The sequence below is a fragment of the Copadichromis virginalis genome, linkage group LG9, assembly GCF_057382275.1.
Source record: "Copadichromis virginalis isolate Kocher_CV1m ecotype Utaka linkage group LG9, C_Virginalis_male_GT1.1, whole genome shotgun sequence".
NCBI classification, from domain to species: domain Eukaryota; kingdom Metazoa; phylum Chordata; class Actinopteri; order Cichliformes; family Cichlidae; genus Copadichromis; species Copadichromis virginalis.
The window spans coordinates 29,500,286-29,523,623 of NC_140626.1; the positions used below are offsets into that span (position 1 = coordinate 29,500,286).

The 23,338-nt window shown below is 40.5% G+C and overlaps 1 protein-coding gene across 1 annotated transcript in view; it reads right to left on the minus strand.

Annotated features, from left to right (window-relative positions):
• Positions 1 to 13,284: 13,284 nt before the first annotated feature.
• ctnnd2a (catenin (cadherin-associated protein), delta 2a) overlaps positions 13,285 to 23,338 on the minus strand; it is a 272,153-nt gene continuing 262,099 nt past the window's right edge. Inside the window, exons 22-25 of the mRNA XM_085468656.1 lie at positions 23,085 to 23,211; positions 18,881 to 19,012; positions 18,348 to 18,424; positions 13,285 to 17,493 (exon numbers count right to left, since the gene is read on the minus strand). Of these exons, the coding sequence (XP_085324782.1) occupies positions 17,071 to 17,493; positions 18,348 to 18,424; positions 18,881 to 19,012; positions 23,085 to 23,211 (759 nt within the window). The 3' untranslated portion in view covers positions 13,285 to 17,070. The remainder of the gene's footprint in view (positions 17,494 to 18,347; positions 18,425 to 18,880; positions 19,013 to 23,084; positions 23,212 to 23,338) is intronic.

Sequence of the window (23,338 nt, forward strand, 5' to 3'; positions counted from 1 at the left end):
CTTGCTCTCTCTCTCTCACTCTCATGCACACACACACACTCACAGTGATGTAGCTCTGTGGGAGCCAGCTGGGTCCTCTGCAGCAGCACTATCACACATGAACAACCAAGGGTTCTGCTCCGCTCTGCAGCATTGACTATTCAATACCTGACATGGTGCCTTTTGTTATATCGTGTGAGTGTGTTTGCAACATAAAACCAACCACGGGAGCTTGTACTTAGTTTCATGAGCCCACGGCAGTCACTGTCAGTCTGAAACAGGGTGAAATGTGAAGCGAGAGAGAGAAGAAGCTGAGCAATAGGCACATTGATTACCAATAGCATACTGTGAAGCATTATTGGGCATCACTGCTTTGCGCCCTTTGTTCTAAAGGTTAAGCTCAAGTTTACTTAGGAAACAGTGAATCAGTTTTTCTCAGAACAGTCAGCTGCCTCAAGAGTGGTTATGCCCTGAGGTAACTTCATTTTAATGGCAAATGAGACTCCTACATTTCTGTGGTTTGGAGCTATTGATGGAATCTCTTCTGCATGATTAAAATAATTGCAAGCAATTGAAAAATAAACACTTTTGTGTGGAATGGACACGTCTGGGATATTGATTGTTAACCATGCTAACAGCAGTCTGTGGGCTGATCAGTTTAACAGTTTCAGCTGAAATATATCAACAACCATTGCATTGATTGCTTTTTTGCAGACGTTCCGGGACACTTCCAGAAGATTTTTGCCTGAAGCCTTTCCTGCACCTGTTGTTCCATCAGTTTCACTTAAAAAAAAAAATCAATATCATGCCATAAAATTAGGTACACATCTCTTTGGCTTATTTGCAGTTTCATCATTTTTCCAATAGCCAAATATACAAATGGGCTCTTTTTTAGCTTCTTTTTAGCTCTTTTTTTTTAGCCTCAACCTCAGCCTCAACCTTATGCTAGTTGATAATTAAGTAGTTACCATAATAACATGTTGATAAAGGTTACTGTCAGTATGCTACCAAGCTGATGGTGTGTCATACTGATTTCAGCATATTATCTGTGACTTTTTACAGACAGTTTAAATGAATATGTCCTGGCTTCACACACCCAGAGGCAATGAGCTCACCTGTTCCCAGTCACCTCCTCTCTGGCCACCACTTAAGGTGGTAGTTTGTCTTGTTTAAGTTCAGTCTTTGCTGGATTGTTGAACTAACAACAGTTACTAAAGCTGGCTCCCTTGCTTGTTGTTGTTTTGGTCTGCTCATCCATCATAAATTACTTACCTTGATGCTCCTTCTGTGCAGATCATCTGGAGGCTTCTTGTTCTGACAGAGATTCTGACGTAGAATTGCCTCTCTGTCTAGAACCTGCACTTCGTTATCAGAAACCCTTAGATGAACTGTTGTTATATTCTTTTTTAGACAACTTGTGTGTAACATATAACTGCTAGATGTCAGTAGAGTGCAGATTGCAGTATTCTTACACCTTCCAATCTAAGTGCATAAGCCTAGCTATGGTAGCCGCTGTAGGACAAACACATTTTAGATCAAACACATTACATTTAGACTGTACCCCCTAACGGCCATTGTCGGCATATTTCTTCTGCTGTTTGTGTAGAAAACATTTTTGTACACACTACATATTAACATTTCACTAGATAAGTGTTAATTGAGGCTTCGGACACAGAGGCAACTGGCAGCAGTTACCGGGGTGGACAGATCCTCTGTACTAATGAGAGACAATGAATGAATGAGCTCTGTTGAGCCAACCATCCCTTTAACGTTAACTAGTAATGACTTCATGAACTTCTTCACAAATAAAATTTTTATCATTAGAGAAAAAATTACCAATAATCATCCCACAGATGTAATATTATCTACAGCTACTCTTAGTACCATTGATGTTAAGTTAGACTCTTTTTCTCTAATTGATCTTTCTGAGTTAACTTCAATAATTACTTCCTCCAAACCATCAACGTGTCTTTTAGACCCCATTCCTACAAAACTGCTCAAAGAAGTCCTGCCATTAATTAATTCTTCGATCTTAAATATGATCAACCTATCTCTAATAATTGGCTATGTACCACAGGCCTTCAAGCTGGCTGTAGTTAAACCTTTACTCAAAAAGCCATCTCTAGACCCAGCAGTCTTAGCTAATTACAGGCCAAACTCCAACCTTCCTTTCATATCAAAAATCCTTGAAAGAGTAGTTGTCAAACAGCTAACAGATCATCTGCAGAGGAATGGTTTATTTGAAGAGTTTCAGTCAGGTTTCAGAGTTCATCACAGCACAGAAACAGCTTTAGTGAAGGTTACAAATGATCTTCTTATTGTTAGGTGTGGCTGTGTGCAAACAGGAATAGGACCCAAGGTGCAGACTCCGGAGACAGAACTTAAACCCAAACAGCTTTAATGCTGAACTCAAACATAACATAACTGGGGAAAAAGGTCAAAAATAAACTAACACCGGCAGAGTGACAGAACACACAGCTTGGTAAACGGTAGATCGCGACACAGACACAGAGAAACACTGGGCTTAAATACACAGAGGGAGCAATCAGGGAATGGGTAACAGGAGGGAAACACAGCTGGGACAAATCAGAACTGACGAGACCAAAGAAGCGTAAACTGAACACACTGAGATAAGACACAGACCTTCAAAGTAAAACAGGAAACGCATAACACAGACTGAACAAAGACACAGGCTCATAAGCAGGCACTACAAAGGGAACAGAGACGTGGGAACAGGGCAGACACAAAACACTGACTGAACACGGGGATATAGGAACTTAAGATACACATAGACGCGAACTAGACAAGGGGATGCAGGTGATAGGGGAGACAGAGCAACTAAAGAAGACAGAGACCTAAGCCATAAGACAGAACTCAAAGAAACCAAAAACTAGACAGTATAAATAATATCATAAACTCAAAAACCCTGGGTCGACGACCCAGGCATCCTAACACTTATGGCCTCTGACAGTGGACTCATCTCTGTGCTTGTCCTGCTAGACCTTAGTGCAGCATTCGATACTGTTGACCATAATATCCTATTAGAGCGATTAGAACATGCTGTAGGTATTACAGGTACTGCACTGCAGTGGTTTGTATCATATCTATCTAATAGACTCCAGTTTGTTCATGTAAATGGAGAGTCCTCTTCACACACTGAGGTTAATTATGGAGTTCCACAGGGTTCAGTGCTAGGACCAATTCTGTTTACATTATACATGCTTCCCTTAGGCAGCATCATTAGAAGACATAGCATACATTTTTACTGCTATGCAGATGACACCCAGCTCTATCTGTCCATGAAGCCAGATAACACACACCAATTAGTTAAACTGCAGGAATGTCTTAAAGACATAAAGACCTGGATGGCCGCTAACTTTCTGCTTCTTAATTCAGATAAAACTGAGGTTATTGTACTCGGCCCTGAAAAGCCTAGAAATATGGTATCTAACCAGATTCTTACTCTGGATGGCATTACCTTGGCCTCCAGTAACGCTGTGAGGAACCTTGGAGTCATTTTTGACCAGGATATGTCCTTCAATGCACATATTAAACAAATATGTAAGACTGCGTTCTTCCATTTGCGCAACATCTCTAAAATTAGAAATATCCTGTCTCAGAGTGATGCTGAAAAACTAGTTCATGCATTTATTACTTCCAGGCTGGACTACTGTAATTCATTATTATCAGGATGTCCAAAAAACTCCCTGAAAAGCCTTCAGCTAATCCAAAATGCTGCAGCAAGAGTCCTGACAGGGACTAGAAAGAGAGAGCATATGTCTCCTGTTTTGGCTTCCCTTCATTGGCTTCCTGTTAAATCCAGAATTGAATTCAAAATCCTGCTCCTCACATGCAAGGTCTTAAATAATCAGGCCCCATCATATCTTAATGACCTTGTAGTACCATATCACCCTATTAGAGCACTTCGCTCTCGCTCTGCAGGCCTACTTGTTGTTCCTAGAGTATTTAAAAGTAGAATGGGAGGGAGAGCCTTCAGTTTTCAGGCCCCTCTTCTGTGGAACCAGCTTCCAGTTTGGATTCGGGAGAAAGACACTACTTTCAAGATTAGGCTTACAACTTTCCTTTTTGCTAAAGCATATAGTTAGGGCTGGACCAGGTGACCCTGAATCCTCCCTTAGTTATGCTGCAATAGACGTAGGCTGCCGGGGGATTCCCATGATGCATTGAGTTTTTCCTTTCCAGTCACCTTTCTCACTCACTATGTATTAATAGACCTCTCTGCATTGAATCATATCTGTTATTAACCTCTGTCTCTCTTCCACAGCATGTCTTTTATCCTGTCTTCCTTCTCTCACCCCAACCGGTCGCAGCAGATGGCCGCCCCTCCCTGAGCCTGGTTCTGCCGGAGGTTTCTTCCTGTTAAAAGGGAGTTTTTCCTTCCCACTGTCACCAAAGTGCTTGCTCATAGGGGGTCATATGATTGTTGGGTTTTTCTCTGTATCTATGAAGCGCCTTGAGGCGACTTTTGTTGTGATTTGGCGCTATATAAATAAAATTGAATTGAATTGAAATGGGAGGGAGGGTTGGACACGAATATGTCTGGATCTGTCTTTGGTGTTTCTTGTCTTGTCACTTCCTGTTTTATTTTGATAGTTATAGTGTCTTGCTTTAAATTTTACTTCCCCATATCCCCTGATTGCCCTTCTGTGTGGATATATAGTGCCATCTTTCCCCTTTGTCCTTGTCAGTGCTGTTTCCATGCCCCATATGTTTCTTGTAGTTGCATTTACTTTAATCTATAATTTGTGATTCCCTGCTAGGTGTCGTGTTTCACTTTAAATGTGTTGTATTTCATTTTAAATAAATAAATAAATGGCTCACCTTTTGTTAATTTTCTGTCTGTATCCCCCCGTCTGCATCTTGAATCCTCCACTTCACACTCCACACATTCGGCACAATTTGCAGACTGGGAAAATGTCATAATGTCAACACTTGGCAATACATTAGGAATGAAAAAAATTATATAAACCAATTAAATATTTTGTGGTATTGTATCTCTATAGTCCAAAGTAACCTCAAAAACTCTGGCCGCAGTTCATCTTTAGTGACTGTAGTCTGTCTGTCTGCTGTTTACCTCAGCTGGTCTCCATGTCTATTTACTCTGGAGTTGGTTGTAAAACCTTATGAAAGAAGTCTGACAGGAACTGATGAGTCAGCGAAACTCATTTCTGTCCAATGACAGCACTACCGAGGTGAGTTGCTCTAGGATATCCTGAAATTTTCTGTCGGAAAGCGCTGCTGTTATTGATGCTGTTAGCCTCTGTTAGCTGCTGTTAGCCGGCATTAGTGAAACTGCCTTTGATGTAGATCTAACATTGTTGGACACTTGAGTGAAATGTAAGCCTAACACTGGCCTAATGTAAATGAGGGAGAAAGGAAAGAGCAGAGGTGGAGAAGGACACATGAGAAGGAGATGATTGAAATGTTAAATTATAAATGGTTAACAATAATAGTTTCCAAATGAAAAGTACCATTTAAGGAATAGTATGTATGGTGTGGTCTCTAGCCACATACATAACACACGATTAAAAATGCAACGTCCATCCCACCCACTGTTGTATTCAAGATTCAAGTTTCAGATTTATGAGAACAATATTATGGAAGATGCAGTTACACACCAATCAATGCATATTTATGAGAACAACATTGATTTTCTGTTAAAAAATGACTTACTGTACCTTTTAAATTTTAACAAACTTTTAGATTTTCTGGTAGTTTTTTATTTTATTCTTATATGCAGCTATTACTCATGCACATTGATTTTCACACTCATAAAAACTGGTTTAGTTTTATAATAAATGAACAAGATTACCTACCAAGTAAAAAAAATTAGAGTGTAAAATGTATGTAAGCTGCATAGGAGTCTCAAGGCTTTTAAGTCTGATGAATGCAAAGAGTCACGGTGGTCTGTATTGAAGAGGAAGATGCAGGAATTTTAAATGTATACAGCATCGAATGAGCTTTTGTGGATTTGTTCATGAGGCAACCTTGTATATAATAAAGTTAAGAAAGAAACAAAGCGATGCCATTTAACACAGGCACATCACATCAAAGGCACACACGCATATCAAATGTTTGACCTCTTCATTCACTCTGCACTGCATTTTCTTTACTGTGATGTCTAGTGTAGTTTATCCCCGGAGGTTTGACGTCACTACTGATGTTCCGAGGCTATCTTCAGCTATATTAATAAACACTGCTCAGCGTAAGTGCCCTGAGAAAAGACTTTTTTGGCAAGCATCAAATTGAAGCATCCTGCCTCTTCCCACAGGTGCAAATGAACCATGATAACACCCATGTCAAATGGGAGAGAACATCTTGCTGTGGGGAGGCTTCCTGACATTTCTTATTTCTGTTGCTTAGCTGGTAGATGCAGCAGAATTTACAACAGCAGGGAAAATGAAAAATGAGAGGTACATATCCTTGATTCAAATAAATAGGGATTTCAAAAAGTCCTCTAGAGCCCTGTTTGTCTGCGAAATCCTGTTTGGCTGCTTTTCTCCTCTTCTGGAGTGTACTTATCTGAGTCCTCTCTAATTTTACCTCCAAAATAACCAGCAACACTCCTTAACCCTCTTTCTCTTCACCACCACAGCAGCTTTTCAGCCTTGTTGCCATAAAAAAGACTCAGTATTTGCTGCTAAGCACTGAATGCAAACCCAGCAGTTAATCAGTGTGTGGATTGTTATAATGGATTTAGACTTCTACAGTGAGTCTTTGTAGAGCCAGCATTCCTGATTGTGCACGAGTCCTTATATTGAGGCTATACTGATTATTCCTTATATTGAGAAAATAATAAGAAGAAAGTAAAACTCAACTTAAATTATGACAGCAACCATGCAAATGTGGCTTCATCACTTCTTTGGTTCCTATTGCTCCAAATCCCATGTGTGTGGTGTGCGGGGAGAAGCAAGCAATGAGGTTATGAAGCCTTCAAAGTTACTTGTGCATTTGGAGACTAGACATCCTGCTCTGAAGCACATGTTGGTAGACTATTTTGAAAGACAAGACAGTCAGAGTCAGGTGCTAAAGTTTGAAACTTCAGTTAACATCACTGCTTTAAAGGTGTCGTATGTGGCGGCTAATTGTATCGCCGAGCCTTTTGACAGTGGGGAGCAGCTGCAGACGACATTTGTTTTCGGTGAAGCAGCAGCTAGCAAAGTTGGGCACGTTCCTCTCGGAGAACACAGTTAAGAGGCGGCGAGATGAGATAGCAGAAGATGTTGAAAGCCAGCTGTTTGACAGACTCGCTGCATCCCTGTGGTGGATGAGTCTACAGACGTGGAAAACAAAGTGATTTTATTAGTTTATGTTAGTTACATCAATCAAAATGACTTGCGGGAGGACTCGCTGTGTGCTTTAACTCTGCCAAGAAAATCAACAGGAGAGAAAATCTTAAAGGCCTTGGGTAAATGCATGACTGGTAAAATCAGCTGGGACAGCTGTGTATGTGTGGGCACTGATGGTGCTGTAGCAACGACACTGTCTGGCTTCATCACTCGTGTGAAACAGGTTGCACTGAAATGCGGGTCTATTCATTGTTGCATTCCTTGTGAAGTCTTGGCATGTATGAGACTGTCACTGGAGCCCAACCAGGTGAGTGATGTCATTCAAATATTAAATTTAGTCAAAACACGTGAACCGAACACACGTTTGTCTGAACGATTTTGCGACAGCATGGATTGACAATGACAGCCACCAGAACAAGGCTCTTTAACAGACTGGATATTAAAAACACACTGGGCCTGTCACTGACAAACATGGTTTGCATTGATTTTCATGTGGGTTATATACTAGTTAAGGTTGAATTTTGCTTTAACTAAGATATAGTTTAACATATCTGGTCTGTGGCACTCTTCCCCCTCACTCTCCCCCTTCCGGCAGCTACAGTCCAGTCCATGGAGTCAAAAGGTTTGTAAACCATGCTTCAGTTCAATGCTGATGAATAGGATTGACTGTATTTTATCCTTTAAAAATTTAGCTCTTGAATAATTTCAGATTCACTTCTCACCATTCAGTTTCAGTTCTACAATTCAGTTTTTTGGCACTTACATCCGGTTCCGGTTCAAGCGCAGATTAATAGAACTACGTTTTACTAGCGGACCGAAAGTGTTACTGACGGGAATCTAGAAGTTAGCTAAAGAGTTGGGATGCTGTGTAAGACATAAATAAAGCTAAAATACAAAGGTTTGGACACCGTTTTGCATGTTTCCCTACTGTAGGGGTCTCTGCAAGCATACAGGGCTCTGAGAGGGTGCAAGATGACAAGTATGGAATTCTACTAGAAACAGTCGATTATATTTGTTTGTCAAAGCTGAATCCAAGACAAACTACGCTAAATTAGCGTTTTTAGCTAACAGCTACAATAAGCATAAAAGTTACTGTACGGCTATCATTTGTTAACATGACGCTTGTTCTTATACATGTAATACATTTATTACCAACCTGAGAGTTTATCCGCTGGTCATTCAACATGACGAATGACCTCTGAAGTCTTAATTCAGCTCAAGACGCTGTAGATTCCAGTCAGTAACACTTTCGGTCCGCTAGTAAAACGTAGTTCTATTAATCTGCGCTCGACTACTCTTGAACCGGAACCGGATGTAAGTCCCAAAAAGATGAATTGTAGAACTGAAACTGAATGGTGAGAAGTGAAACTGAAATTATTCAAGAGCTAATTTTTTAAAGGATAAAATACAGTTTCAAAGCAAATGAATTCATTTTCAAAATATAAAATTCAATTTCAATTTAGTGATGATCATTTTCAAACCAATAAATTGAATTTAAAATTAGGCTAATTCATATTCAGTTTGTAAAAGCATTTATTCAAGTTACAATTCAGATTCAATCCGAGCAATTCAAATTCGAATTTAACTTATTCAAATTCAGTTTCTGATGGCACAGATTTCTGCCCATAGAAAAGCTAGTGCTGATCCAGTTTTGCTATATAAGCTATGAAAATATGTTCAAAATAACAATCTTTGATTCTGCTTTTGGTGAAAATGGTTACTTGTAAAAACATTCTCTGTGTCTCCAGTTCACTTTAAGTCTACAGAGCTTTACAGATAGCCTTCCATACAGTCTGTGGAAAGTAGCAGATATAAAGTTACGTCACTCCAAAATGAATGTTCCCTTTTGAACAGTAGATTTAACCGCTGTTTAATCTGCTGTATTAACGTGTTTCCGGGTATTTTACTCTTCTTCTATTTGGATTCAGTGGTGTGGTCGTTGTATTCAGTTGGCATGCCAGAAGGTGTCAGGATATATATAAACCACAGAACCATTTTACCTTGTGACATGTTCATACCTTTAAAAAAAAGCTGAGCACTTATAGCATGTGAACTTTAGTTCTGAGCTGTCCTTGTTTGAGCTGCAGGTGTTGCAGACACATTTGACAGATTGCTCAGTGGAACAGAGTTATTTTCAAACATATTTCTTATATTTCACAGGTCTGAAGTTTTCAAGTTTTTCAACACCTGCAGGTGCTGCAACGACTCACATTGTTGTCCATTATTTCATGTCCAATGTCGACTGGTAGGACCTTGTGCTTCTTTCAAGTTCCACCCCTGCTTATCCGTCCTTTACGGATGAGAACGGTGATTTCTCAAGGTTTATCCTTGGCACACAGTGGCACTGTGTACCCACACTTCTCCTTAAACACAAATTGATTTCACACTTAAATCTTCACGGTATAAATCGCAGACCCTCCACCTGCTCCCCACTATAACTGTCTCCTTCTCGTTTTCCTTACATCTCATTTAACCTGCTCTCCTCCACCAAATCTTCCATTACATCCTCCCTGGCTCATGTGTAGACACACACCTGTGATCCTGAGGTGTGTCATGACCGAATGACCAGGGATGCTATAAGGAAGGAAATATAAGGAAAGAATGCTAAGAGACGATGAGTGAAACAGTGAAGGCCGGAGGCATCTGCTGGGTGTTACAGGGCAGTTTCTAGAAAGGCTGTGCGTAGGAAAATTGAGGAGCTATTTTCATGCCACATTAAGTTACACCAGCCTTCCACTACAGGACTTTGCTCAGACAGAGGAGGCTTGCCTCTATTGTGAAGGCTAATAATCAGCGCAATGGAGTTATTACCCAGCACTACATTTCACAGGCCTAACCTAGACAGCATCAAAGAAGGGGAAGAGAGGGAACGTGGGAGGAGGACATGAATTCCAATGGATTGTAACAAACGCTGCTACCTCCAGCCCAGCCCAGCCTCATTCATTTTATATGCTTCAAGTTCAGCTCAATACAAATTGATATCTGGGTGAATGGGATGAAAGTACTAGGGGTAATGCAAAAATGGCAAAACACAAAACGGGAATTTAATTCCATTACTGCATCTTTGATGTCTGTCCAGTGTCAACAGTGTAACAACAGAGGCTGGTGCTTGTAGGAGCCCCTGCATCTTCATACATCTTTCCATTATTAACACCACTCTAAGCACATTCCACTGCTGTCAGTCTGGGGCAACATCACAGTGAAATATTAAGCCCCCTGCCGTGCCTATCACTGCTCCGCTGTGTAAGTACATTAACTGTACAGCATTTGAAAGGGTCATTATCAGCCAAAGAGTGAAAAGGACTGACATGCAAAGCATTATCATACATGTTCCCAGGCAGCAGTCAGTCAAGTTCCCAGTGAATATGTTTGTGTGAGCAGATGATGGTATCAAGATTTTAACAGTGTTGTTTGTCAGGGCCAACAGTAGCAAATGAATTTGAATTTATTGACTGTTGTCTGTGGACCTCTTCCTAAAATACCATAAATTTATTATGTCACTAAAAGATAAATGAAATACCTCCGAATTAATTTGCACCAACTCGGTAATGTTCGCTCCTGATGTACAGAAGTGGAAATATGCTAATGTTGGTGCTTTGTAAATTAAATTAATACTGAGTTTGTGGCATGCAATGTCACAATCTCAATGTGCACTCTTACTATTTTTCTCTCAGATTCATTTAAAATTATAACCTTAAAAACACGTCAGTACCATTTACTATTCAACAAAAAGAATTGTAGCAAAACTTACCATTAATGTCATACTGTTGCTTTATATTCAGAATTTGCGCTATACTGGCAACATAATTACATTTTAAGACCCCTATCAAACTTAAATATTGTCTACAAACCATTTGTAAATAGATTACGAATTAAGCAATATAGTGACTCGAGCTATCAGGCTCACATAGAGTAAAATACACCATTAAATACCAATAAAGCCTAATTTCAGTTTATTGATATATTTTCTTTATATTTGGCTGTTGTTGGTCAATTTATCAGGCTAAGAGAATCCCACAGTGAAGCAAGTCAGTATGCGCTGAGAAATAATGGCCATTTCAGTGCAAGAAAATATTAATTAAAAAAATCTAATTAAATTGTAAAGCCGTGGGAGGCTTGCAGTGCTTGTTACTTTTCATGAGTTTTTTTTTGCCTCTCACAAACTTAGCACAACCTGGTGTGTTTCCCTTTGTCTTAACGTGAGATAAACTGATATATTCCTATTCCTCTGAAATAAATCTCTCCTTTTTGCCTTCAGAACTGCCTTAATTCGTCTTGTCAGAGTTTCAACATTGCTGTGAAACATTGCTCACAGATTTTGGTCCACGTTGACATGATGACATGAATCTCCCATTCCACCACATCTCAAAGGTGCTCTGTTGGATTGAGATCTGGTGACTGTGGAGGCTATTTGAGTACAATGAAGTCATTATCATGCTCAAGAAACTAGTTTGAGATTATTTGAGCGTTGTGACATGCTGTCCTGCTAAAAGTGCAACCAGACAATGAGTCCACTGTGGTCATCATGGGATCGACACGGTAAGCAGCAATACTCAGAGAGGCTATGGTGCGTAAACAATGCTCAGTTGGTACTAAGTGTTCCCATGACTTTACCACCAGCAGCAGCTTCGACTGCTGATACAAGGCAGGATGGATGCTTTCATGGTGCCGCAGCAGACTCAGACCAGGGAATGTTTGTGTGACTTGTACCTTTAGTGTCCGTTTCTCAACGCTACAACCCACCTGGCTCAATGTTCAGTACATTGTGTACTCATGTTGTAATGAGTGATTATTGTTGTTACTGTTGCCTTCCAACCAGCTTGAAGCAGTAGGACCTCTTCCATCAGCATCAGCACTTTTGTCCAGAGAACTGCCGCTCACTTGATATTTTCTCTCTCTTTTTTGGAGCCATTCTCTGTAACTCTAGAGATGGTTGTGCAGGAAAATCCCAGCAGACCAGCAGTTTGTGAAACACTCAGACTAGGCTGTCTGGCACCAGCATTCAGGCCATATTCAATGTCGCTTTAATCGCCTTTCCACTCCATTCTGATGTGCAGTTTTAACTTCAGCAGGTCATCTCGACTGTGTCTACATGCCTGAATGCACTGAGTTGCTGGCATGTGATTGGCCGATTAGATATATGCGTTAGAGAGCATTTGAACAGACGTACCTAACGAAGAGCCGGGTGAGTGTTTATCACTTATAGTACAATACACTGCAAATACACAGGAACAATAACTTTGTTAAACTGAATAGAAGTTTTGCTTTGATGTTATTTGTGCATTAGAGCTATTAAAAGCAAATATTGGATAGTCAAATCCAAATAGACATTTAAAATGCCCACAGTGGTAAATATATACATAGAATTACAGTTTTAATAATAAACAGATATTAATGTTACTGTACATTTTCCCCTTGCCAATTTATATATTTACAGTATTTAAAATCTCCAAAAAGGTATTTGTTCTGTAATAATCATCCCATCTCACTTGACTTAATATGTAATGAATTTAAGTACTTGCTGTTTATATTTATTTATTTTATGAGAGCAGATTTTAAAGGCTGCCTCAGATACCACAGAAGGAACACGGGAAGGAAGATATTCCTACATTCTGCTATTACATCTTCAAAGGCACCTGAAGCCCTTTTGAACAAAATACAGACTGAAGAAAATCACACAAGAATGTGAATTAAACAAAAACACATCAAAGTGTGTCAGCTTAACCCACACATGCACCACATGAGCACTTTTGCCTTGTGAGAAAAATATATCTAATGCACATTTCTGTGAAAAGAAAAAAAAAATCATCAAGAGGATCGGAGACCGTGTTGTTTGATTGCAAAGAGTCTTTATTTTTTCCTTGTGTTCAAGTACGGTCCTCTCTCAGCAGGGTCATCTAAGAAGCATGGACACACAACACACAACTCGCACCAGAGCCTGAGCATCTTCAGGTGGGATTTCTCTTTTTGTCTCGACTGGGGTGGGGGGGTCCCGATCAGCAGTTTCCATGTTTAGGTCAAGTGAACAAGAGTCCTGTTGTACACCACATAATTGTTTTCTCTGCGAACATTTGTTGCATTTAGTGACACTGACATCAGCACATAAAAATTATATATATATTTATATATATATATTTATATTCATATTCATATATTTATAGATTTGTCATTCTATATCAACAATTCCTTCTAGTGATTTTTTCCTTGGTTTTTCATGTTGTAAAACTGGACAAACTGTCGGTAGGAATGCCTTGTTTGGACATTGATTTGTACAGGAACGCTCAGACACATACACGCAACAGAGGCATACGCACACTACTACACACATGCATGCATAGATACGCTCGCTCAAGTTTACGTGTACACACAGGCCACACATTCTGTCACATACATGCACATGTACACAACAGAGGTGGGACCAAGTCATTGTTTTGCAAGTCTCAAGTAAGTCTCAAGTCTTTATCCTCAAGTCTCAAGTAATGTCAGGCAAGTCAGAGTCGAGTCTCAAGTCACTGGTGTAAAAGTCCGAGTCAAGTCACAAGTCTGAAACTTTGAATTTCAAGTCCTTTCGAGTCTTTAAAAAAAAACAAACGAAAAAATAATGTTGCAGTTATATGCTAAATGTAAATATTAGACCATGTAATTTTTAAATCTGTGTTTTTCTCAACACATACAAAATAGTGAACTTAGAAAATATACACAAATTGTGAAATTGCACCTCTTTAAAATGCAGCTCAATTAAACCTAGCTCCAAGAATAATTTTCACCGACAGTTCTGAGATACGCTGCATGTTATTCTTGGATGCGGTTGTAGGACCAGCTTTAAAATCGCATGACAAAAATATCATACACATTAAAAAAAAACTGTATCACCAACGTAGCCTGGAAAACATTTGCTAGTTAGATGAAGTCAGCTATCTCATCTTAGCATATTTATATGCATATTTATAATTATACGGTTCTTGGAGTGAGCGCATACACTCATGAAGTTTAGTAACTTCCGGTCACTGCAACAAGCCCAGGTACAGTTTACCGACGGATGGGTACAGGACCTTGAAATGCACCGTGTAGAACGAAAGACCATCGTACGTATCATAAGTTTACCAGTCTCACAAATCGTCGTCATAAATACACATTCGTTAACCGTTTATTAATAGGACCTTTGAGCTCAACGGTAATTAATTAGTAGTGGAAATAATTTCTGGTAGCATCACAGAAATGTAGCAGTGACAATAATATTGTATGCTGTAATCGTACTGGACAATTAGTGATACAAAAAACCTGTTTTATCCTGTGAATAAAAGTATATGTTTTTGTCAATGTACCATAATAACAGAAGCGAAACACAATATTGTGTCAGGATCATTTACTATTTATGCACAATAAACACAATAAATAAAGGAGCATAGCGCGACAATTTCTGTTCAGCGCCAGACTTGCTTGTAACCTATATCACCAATTATGTTAAGAAAAATGACGCATTAACTACAACAGCAGACTGACCTTTGTGTAAATGCTTGGAGCAGACTAACCTGTGAGCTGGAGTGTTCTAGGACGTTATATTTGATCTTTGAATGGCTGCAATCCAGTCGCCTCTTTGTTACTTCGGAAACATGGCTCGAACAATTTCTCTTCCACGACGTAATCCGATAACAACTGATCTCTTTACCCGTCGGCTTCCCGTGGCTGTCATGCGACCGGCTATTGCAGTTAATAATACAACAGCTTCTTGACATTTTTGTGTTTCTTTTTATCGCTGTGTGACTGATTTTAATTGAAAGCCTGCGTGCGCTAGTACCGCTTGCCACGAGTTCCCAGAATCCTTTGCGGTTCTACCCGTGAATGACGTCACATTTTCAATCTCCATATAATATGCATGTTAAATTTTATATTTGGGGTAAAATATCAAGTCTTTTCAAGTAAACCGGTTCAAGTCCAATTCAAGTCCCAAGTCATTGGTGTAAAAGTCCAAGTCAAGTCACAAGTCTTAGAACATTTTTTCAAGTCAAGTCTAAAGTCATAAAATTAATGACTCGAGTCTGACTCGAGTCCAAGTCATGTGACTCGAGTCCACACCTCTGGTACACAAACACACGCGTGCGCACACACGTCAACCCCCCCGCCCACACACACATCCGCATACACACCCACATGTGCTCAGCCAACACGGAGAGGCAGGTCTGTACATCTACGGGAGAGAGACATTACCCATGATTCCCAGCAATAAGTACAGCTTCACCTGATCAAAAACACAAGAAAATAAAAGTTACAAACAGCAGAGTGAGTCGGCCAGTCTACGTCGTCTGTAAACGTCGACAAAAATTTCCTTTTAAAGTCCTCTTGGACTGGTCCACTGTGTGTCAAAGTTTGGCACAAGACCTTTCTCTCTCGTCTTCCTTTGTCTCTACTGTACACTGAGATGTACAATACTGGCGGCTTTCACTGATGTGAAAAAAAAAACTTGAAACAGTTTGGTTTTTTTTATGCAGAGGTGATGATGACAAACCACTAAAAGTTGACATTGTCAAACATGTCAGATTCCCCAAAGTGAAAAGACAAACCTTTCCAAAGACAGAGAGTGTGCTTTAAACATACACATATAATCTTTAGGCAGTGAAAAAGCACTTTAGTTGACGGGGACTCTGGAACAATGCTGCTCTGCCAAACTGATGTTTTGGCAGCTTTGAACTGCTCTTTACTGTGTCCATGACAAAATTCACTCGACGGAGAGAGAAAAACACAAATATCGCAGTGCTTCCTCTCTTCCTGGGAAAGGAAAGGGGGGCCAAAACAAAAGTGTCTGCTGACACCCATCCTGATGATGTCTGTCAGGTCTGATTCTCGTGTTCACATTTCGCTTATTTTTTGTTGCTTTTGATGTTTCAGTCAGCAGTCAGTCATGGAAAATAAATTATGTTTGTATAAGTGGCCCATCAAAACCGTGTAATATACACACTATATCACCTTTTACTGTACACAGAAAATAAAAAGTTTCTTTTTGTTTTGCTGAAAGTGAAAATTTAGAAAAGTACAAATAAAAAAGATGTAAAAGAATGACGACAAAAAAAGAAGTCTCTTGAAGATGACATTCCTTGAACGCAAATTCAGAAGCCTCTGGAGGCGGCAAGGCCATTGCAACAAAAAAGGGGGATAAAAGCAGTGCTACGTTTGTCACTTGGGTGAAATGGTAAACATCCACTTCTTGCTTGTTGCCTGATGTGCTTTCATCTTTTTCTGTGCTTTTATTCTTCCTGACCTCTTCAAGAACCCTCATGCCATCTTTGTCTCTCATCTCCTCCTTAGGTCAGACAGCTCTTTGCTCCTACAGAGTAAGAACGCTCCCTCAACTGCTGCTTATTTCTTTATCCTAGCGCCCTCTTCTTCTCTCTTGACATCTGCATACTCTATCCGCCTGGTCATTTTCTCTCTTTTTATATTCTGTTTCCTACTCTTAGTTCAAACTGTCAAACACACTTTGTCATATCTACTTCCACTAGCTCCACTCACTGGTGAAATGGAGCTGACTTTAAAGAAATAAACTGGTCTGGAAAAAAAAGTTCACATGCACATGCAGTCTCTCTTTGTTGCTCGACCTGACTTTACTTCCTATCCCCATCCAGCTCTGCTATCCCACTTATTTTAGAGAACATAAATTTCCTGCCACTGGCTACAAGATCGCTTTCAAAATACCACGTATAATCACTGCTGATGTCTTGCAAAAATAATCCCTTTCACACAAGCACACACAGACTCTTTCTTGCCCCCCAACACTGTAGTCTAACTAGACCCAGGAGTCAGGTGAGGCCGGATAGTGGCTGGTCTCGTAGTTTAGTTCGCTGTATGGCCGAGAGGCCGAGTAGAAGTCTACGTAGTTGCCGGTTGATTTGAGGCCCAGATGCATGCGCAGATCTTCCCGCGGGTCCCTGGGTGGTCCGGTGGAGATTGGAGGTTGCTGGGGTGGGGCCTGAGGCTGGGCCTGAGCCTGGATCGGTGGCTGTGGCTGGGGTGGCGGAGGTGGCGGTGGTCCTTGGTCCTCGTAGTAGGCCTCGTCAAAGCTCCGGCTCTGGCTGTGAGGTGGAGGCTGCGGTGGCTGAGGCTGGGGGAAGGAGGGAGGGGGAGGGTAGGGGTCGTAGTCTTTTAGCACGGCTGCTGACGGACTGTCCAGCTGGGGCTGAGGGGGCACGACGCAGGGCTGGGCTGGACCCTGGCGGGGAGTGGTTGAAGTGAAAGAGTGGTAGGTGGGGGGGGTGAGGTGCAGCAAGGAAAAGAATGGAGAGTCAAAGACATGTGGGTAACGGGAGGAAAGGTGGGAGTGGAAGAAAAGGGGAGAGAGATAAAGAGGGAGCGATGGAAAGGAGAGTGACAGGTAAGAGTGAACACAAGGGACAAAAGGTTTTGAAAGGCAGGCTGTATGGGTAAAGAGCTCAGAAAGGAATCAGTGGGGAAGGGGTTCATGCTGTGAATTCTCTATTACATGCAGGCGTTGAAGGCGGCAATGCATCTCTAACACTATAACACTATAACTCGCACAGGCCAGTTGTGTGCGTGTGTCTGTGTGTGTGAGCGCACGCGTGTGCAGCCGCGTGAGGAAAACGTGTTTACATGTTTAACTGCCAGTGTTAAAAGTTCGTACCCGTACAAATGAACTTATACTTTAATTAGAAACTTATAAGTGATGAAGAAATCGGGCCAAAATTTCAAAGTCAATGGCTCTGATGCCTTTTATTTCCCTTCCCTCGGTACCAGCAGAGTCATTTACCAAGAGCAAATAATTAGTGCAATCAACTGAGGTAATGACTTTAATTGCCAGTCGGGTGTGGTTTCAGGTTGCAGTCGTTTGATACTGCTTGAGCTGAGGGTGTGCCTCCATTGCACACTCTGCCAGCACATCTCTTATCACACTGGGACACCTTTTGTGTGCATATATTTGTGCGTTTTCTATCCTGCTGCTATCTCTGTTAAAAAACCCCTGAAATGCATGCACTGCTAAAACGCTGTGGTGGTGTATTGCTACATATGCATACAGAAAAGTGGATTCACAGAGCAGCATTAACTCACCTGGTTTTGCTTGATATCATCGCTGGCAGTCAGGTAAGAGTTTCGGAACAGTGTAGATGTCCCACAGGAAATTTGAACTTGATGGATAAAATAAAAATAAAAATTATACCACTTTTTCAATTAATGACAAAAATAGCTACTAATAATACCTATCAGATATCTGACAATAACTTATGAGAGTTTCAAAGCTTCTTAGTGTGCTACTTGTCACATAAAGAATTTATCATAAGAGAAAGAGATGGAAAAAATAGAAAACATTAAAAAATAGAAAATAAATAAATAGACATAAAGGGAGCGTGGAAGCTAATAGAGTGAAGAGATAACAAGAAGGCACGGGAAGAAAGAAACTGGAAAGGAAGACAGGAGAAGATTGAGAAGAATCAAAGTGTGTGAGAAGAGAAATGGTGTGAAGCTGAAAAAAGGCAGATAAGTGAAAGAGGAAATAGGGAATGAATATAGAGGAGAAGGAAAGATAAAGAGGGGGATAAAATAGAATCATTTAATTCATCTCCATCACACACACATACACACACCTGCCATGCCGTCTTTCCGGGATGTGTGCTCTCCTTTGTTGCTATGGAAACCGGCGTTGGTTGCCGTGGAATCGTAGTCCATCTTGCGTTCCTTCAGACTCATCATCTCTCTGGGGGAGGCTGGGGCGCTCGCTACACACACACACACACACACACGCACACACAAAATAATAAGCAATAAACCCAGAACAGCATGAGCCTTCACACTCTGCGTGCTTACACTGGTGTGTCTGTGCGTCTTGGTCTTTTTCAAGGTGCACAGTCATTATTCATCATTTAACTTGTCAGCAGAAAGGGTCACCTCCAGCATGTTAGACGACTTCTGGGAATTCTCACACACAGACGCACACAAACATACACATGGACGCTTTGGACAGTTTACTTAATAGTTTTATGTCTTTTCTTCTCTTCTTTATGTGTTTAAAGTTCATGTTAAATATCCAGCTATCTAACAAGCCAACAAGTCAGATCAACTTTGCTTGTAGTGCATTACAAAAGTGACCATTGATCATTACACCCTCGCACAAACAGGTCTTGTATTTCTTTAATTTTCTTGGTGCCTCAACTTAAACAATCTCCATGACTGGCTGCAAAATCTTGCACATAACAACAAAATAAATGGAGGTGCTAGTACCATCGAATGCATGCACAAGTCCATGCCATGCTAAAAGCATTACATTTAAAAGACAGCAGTGATTAATCTGACTGATCAAAGATTGCCAAATCATAGTTATATACTGCAGTGCAGTTTTCAGCAGTTTTAATGAGATTAAGTACATGTTTACTGACAGCACTCACCGTGTTCCCTGTATGCTTTTAAACATTTTAATCGCATTTTAAACGGGATGTTATTTAACCCGATTAAATGGACACTGTTCTAACAGTTTTTCATGCAAAACATAACAACAGTTAAATTGTTATTGCCTTTTTGTGCTTGTGTACTAAGTAGTATTAATGAACTCAATTGCAGCAGTGTTAAAATACTGAAACTAAATGGAGGAGTTTAGCTGCTAGTTTATTGGTTATCGTGACAACAAAGACATTTATGAGTGGCCTCATGCCAATATGCAGTCCTATTTGTGTGTTTTCCAACTCTGCTGCACTGCTAACTTCACAGTAGAGCTATGCTTTCTTTGGAGATACTATCAAGTTTCAAACCTATTTAGGATCTCCACACCTCCACACATAATGTTTCTGTTTGTGACTGTGTGGATTTGGACAATTATGCATGTGTACATATCTGTCCAAAGACATGCAGTTTGTGGGGATAGGTTAATTGGCCATAGGTGTAAATGTGGGAGTGAATGTGAGCGTGAATGGTTGTCTGTCTCTGTGTTGGCTCTGCGACAGACTGGCGACCTGTCCAGGGTGTACCCCGCTTCTCGCCCTATGACAGCTGGGATAGGCTCCAGCGCCCCCGCGATCCTGAAAAGGATAAGCGGAAGCAAATGGATGGATGGATGGATGCATGCATGCATGTGTGCAGGCGATGACAAACATGGCCCTCATATTGTAGAAATACTGATAATGTCCCAATTTTCTTTTTTAAACACACACATGCAAACTTTTAGCCCATCGCAAGGTAATCCCGTTATAGCATACTTTAAGTGCTTACTCACCATCTCCTATCATAACACTGGACTGCCATAATCCTGCCCACCTGTTTCAGATTGCCTATATAAAGATTCTTATAACTAACTCAATGTTTACATACCAACCCAGTATCACGGCAAAGCGTGTAATAGACACGCCGCTCCACTCTGTTCATTTCACGCTTTGCTGGGATACTGGGTTGTACACACATACAGTATACTCCAGGAAATGTGAGTACATTCTAAAAATAAGCTTTTTTGACATGCTCACACTAGTTTTGACATTTATTTAATATCTGTTACACATGCAAATATGCAGCACACACAGACACACACACACACATGTGGAAGTCACCATTCTCAGTCCAATGAGCCATCGGGTAGAAACGCTTTTCATGCTTCTGAATAAAAAGAAAAGCAGATGTAGCCTATTCCAAAAATTAGTGCATAATTGTCTTTGTTCTCTTTGGTTGTTCTATACCACGATTAAAGGTTAGAGAAGAGCAACCTAGGGATGAAAACACTTGTGAATATGACTAGCAAATGAAATAAAGGCTTTTAAAGTGATTTTTGGAGAGCCATTGAATTAAAATTCATCTATTTGAATACTAAAGGATGCCCGTTTTTCATCTCGGCTGTTCAATGTTTGACATAAAAAGCAAAGGCGCATTGTACCCTCTTATCTGTTCCCCAGCCTTTTCTGCATTTTGACAAGACATTGTATTACACACGTACACGCGCAAGCACAGAAACGGCTGTGAAGAAGGCACATAAACATAATCACTTTGGCTGTGGTGAGCCACGTTTTTATAATGTTTTAACACATTTCATTTTTAATTTTATCATCCAATACCTCTGTAGCAGATTCCATTAAAGTAGCAGATCAAACCTTTTACAGAAACCTCCAGAGACAGTGCCATCGCTGCTGGTTACCTAGGGGACCTGGCTTGTAAATGCTCGATATGACAGACAAATTCTATCAGTGCAGAACACAGCAGGACCCTGTGGGGGCCATGACACATGCAAAGGTCTCTCTCTCCTTCTCTTGCAGCCTCTAACCTCCCCTTCTCTTTCATAGTCGTACTACTCTCTTCTCACATCAACTCTTTCACTCCTCTTCTCCCAGCGTACTTGCATACCATCATTACTCCTTCTGCTTTGATCCATCTCTAAGGAGTCGGACTGCAGTCTGGAGTGTATGCAGAGGAGAGATATAGGAGCATGTGGGTGTGTGTTAGTGTGTGTCTCTGTGTTTGAGAGCACACTGAGGTGGCCTGTAAAGAGTGAGAGATCAGAGGGAGAGGTGAGAAGAAAGCAGGATTACGGCAAAGAGGAGGAGGAGAGTGAAACGGGTGAATGAGAAGGGGTGGACAAGCTCAAAGGCAAAGGGGGAGGCATTGTGTGTAGACAGAGGAGGAGCAGAAGAGAAAGATGGGAGTCATGGCTCAATTTACCCCTGCTGATCCACTGTACAACAGACATCCACAAATTTCTCTATGCACTATAATCTCAAAACTTCTTATTTTCAATGTCGCTGGCTAAAGTCAAATCCCCAGCCTTCTTCACTTCCTCCTCCCTGCATTAACCATCCCTCAATCCCTAATTCTTCTTGCCTTCTTGCTTTTTCTCTCTCTATCTCCCTCCGTGTTTATCTCATCCCTCCTTCTTTTCCTCCTCACACACAAAAACACACATTTTATTTCTCTCTCTCACTCCCACTGTCTTCCTCTCTTAGCAGGGTCCTTGAAGACCTCTCTAAGCCAGGAGGAAGGAAAAGTACTTTTCTGCCTCATCAGCTTGCTAAGCCCAGTGTGGTGAAAGAACAGCTAAAGGCTCTTGAACCACCGATGCTAACAGCTAATGCTAATGTGCCCTTTGCAAAGCATGAAGGCCAGTGGGCTCAAGCTATGGGCTAATGATAATCATATTTTGTAGCATAAGCCTGTAATGCTATGAGCTATTTAGCGGTGGTATAATGACTGATCACATCCGCAAATGTTAATGTAGATGACTAATGTCTAAATTAGATTCTCTGTGTACTGTACCACAGATGTAACCCTTTATTCAACTGATTTTCTGTAACCACTTGTCAAAAGAGTAAAATTCAGTAAAGCCTTAAATTTTAATATATGCTTGTTTTTACAAACAAAATCCTGCCTTATTTTGATAATCATACCAAGTCTTTAAAGACAATTTATACCAACTGGAAAAGATGCTGACTGCTTTCTTAAAAATTCAAGTGCAGCTTGCAGGCTTAAAGAAATAAAGAAAATAAAATTATTAATAAAATATTATTTGCTATAACCTTGGCTTGAATATTGTTTCCCCAATTATTTAGCTGACTGCCTGTGATAAAAGAAAGACAAAAAGAAACAAAACAAACTGTATTTCAGTATTTTTTTGTTTCAGAAAACAAAGATTTTTTCAGTTTGATGATGTGCACCATCACAAGACCCATACCCTGTTTGGCCATGAGATATTTAACTAACCACACAACTAAGTGAAACATTTTTTACATATGAGGTCTTAATCTTGGCTGTTAAGAGATACACAAGAATGAATGAAAACACGTATGCATAGCATCTGTATAGGGAGTGCCACGGGTTTCTCACCAGAGCGGTTATTTGGAGATGTCCTGACAGGAGAGACCGAGGGAGTTCGCGAGGAAGAATAGGGCCTCTGCCGGTCTCTTTCTATTGTTGAGGCAGAGCCCACAAAGTGATACTGGGAGTAGCCATCCTGTAAAACAAAACAAGGAAGAAGCTTGTTATCACCTGTGATAAGTAACTGCACAAATACATAATCTTACTGTCATCAATTATTATAGCAATTACATATTTTAAAAACGAAGATTTTTTAAAATCAT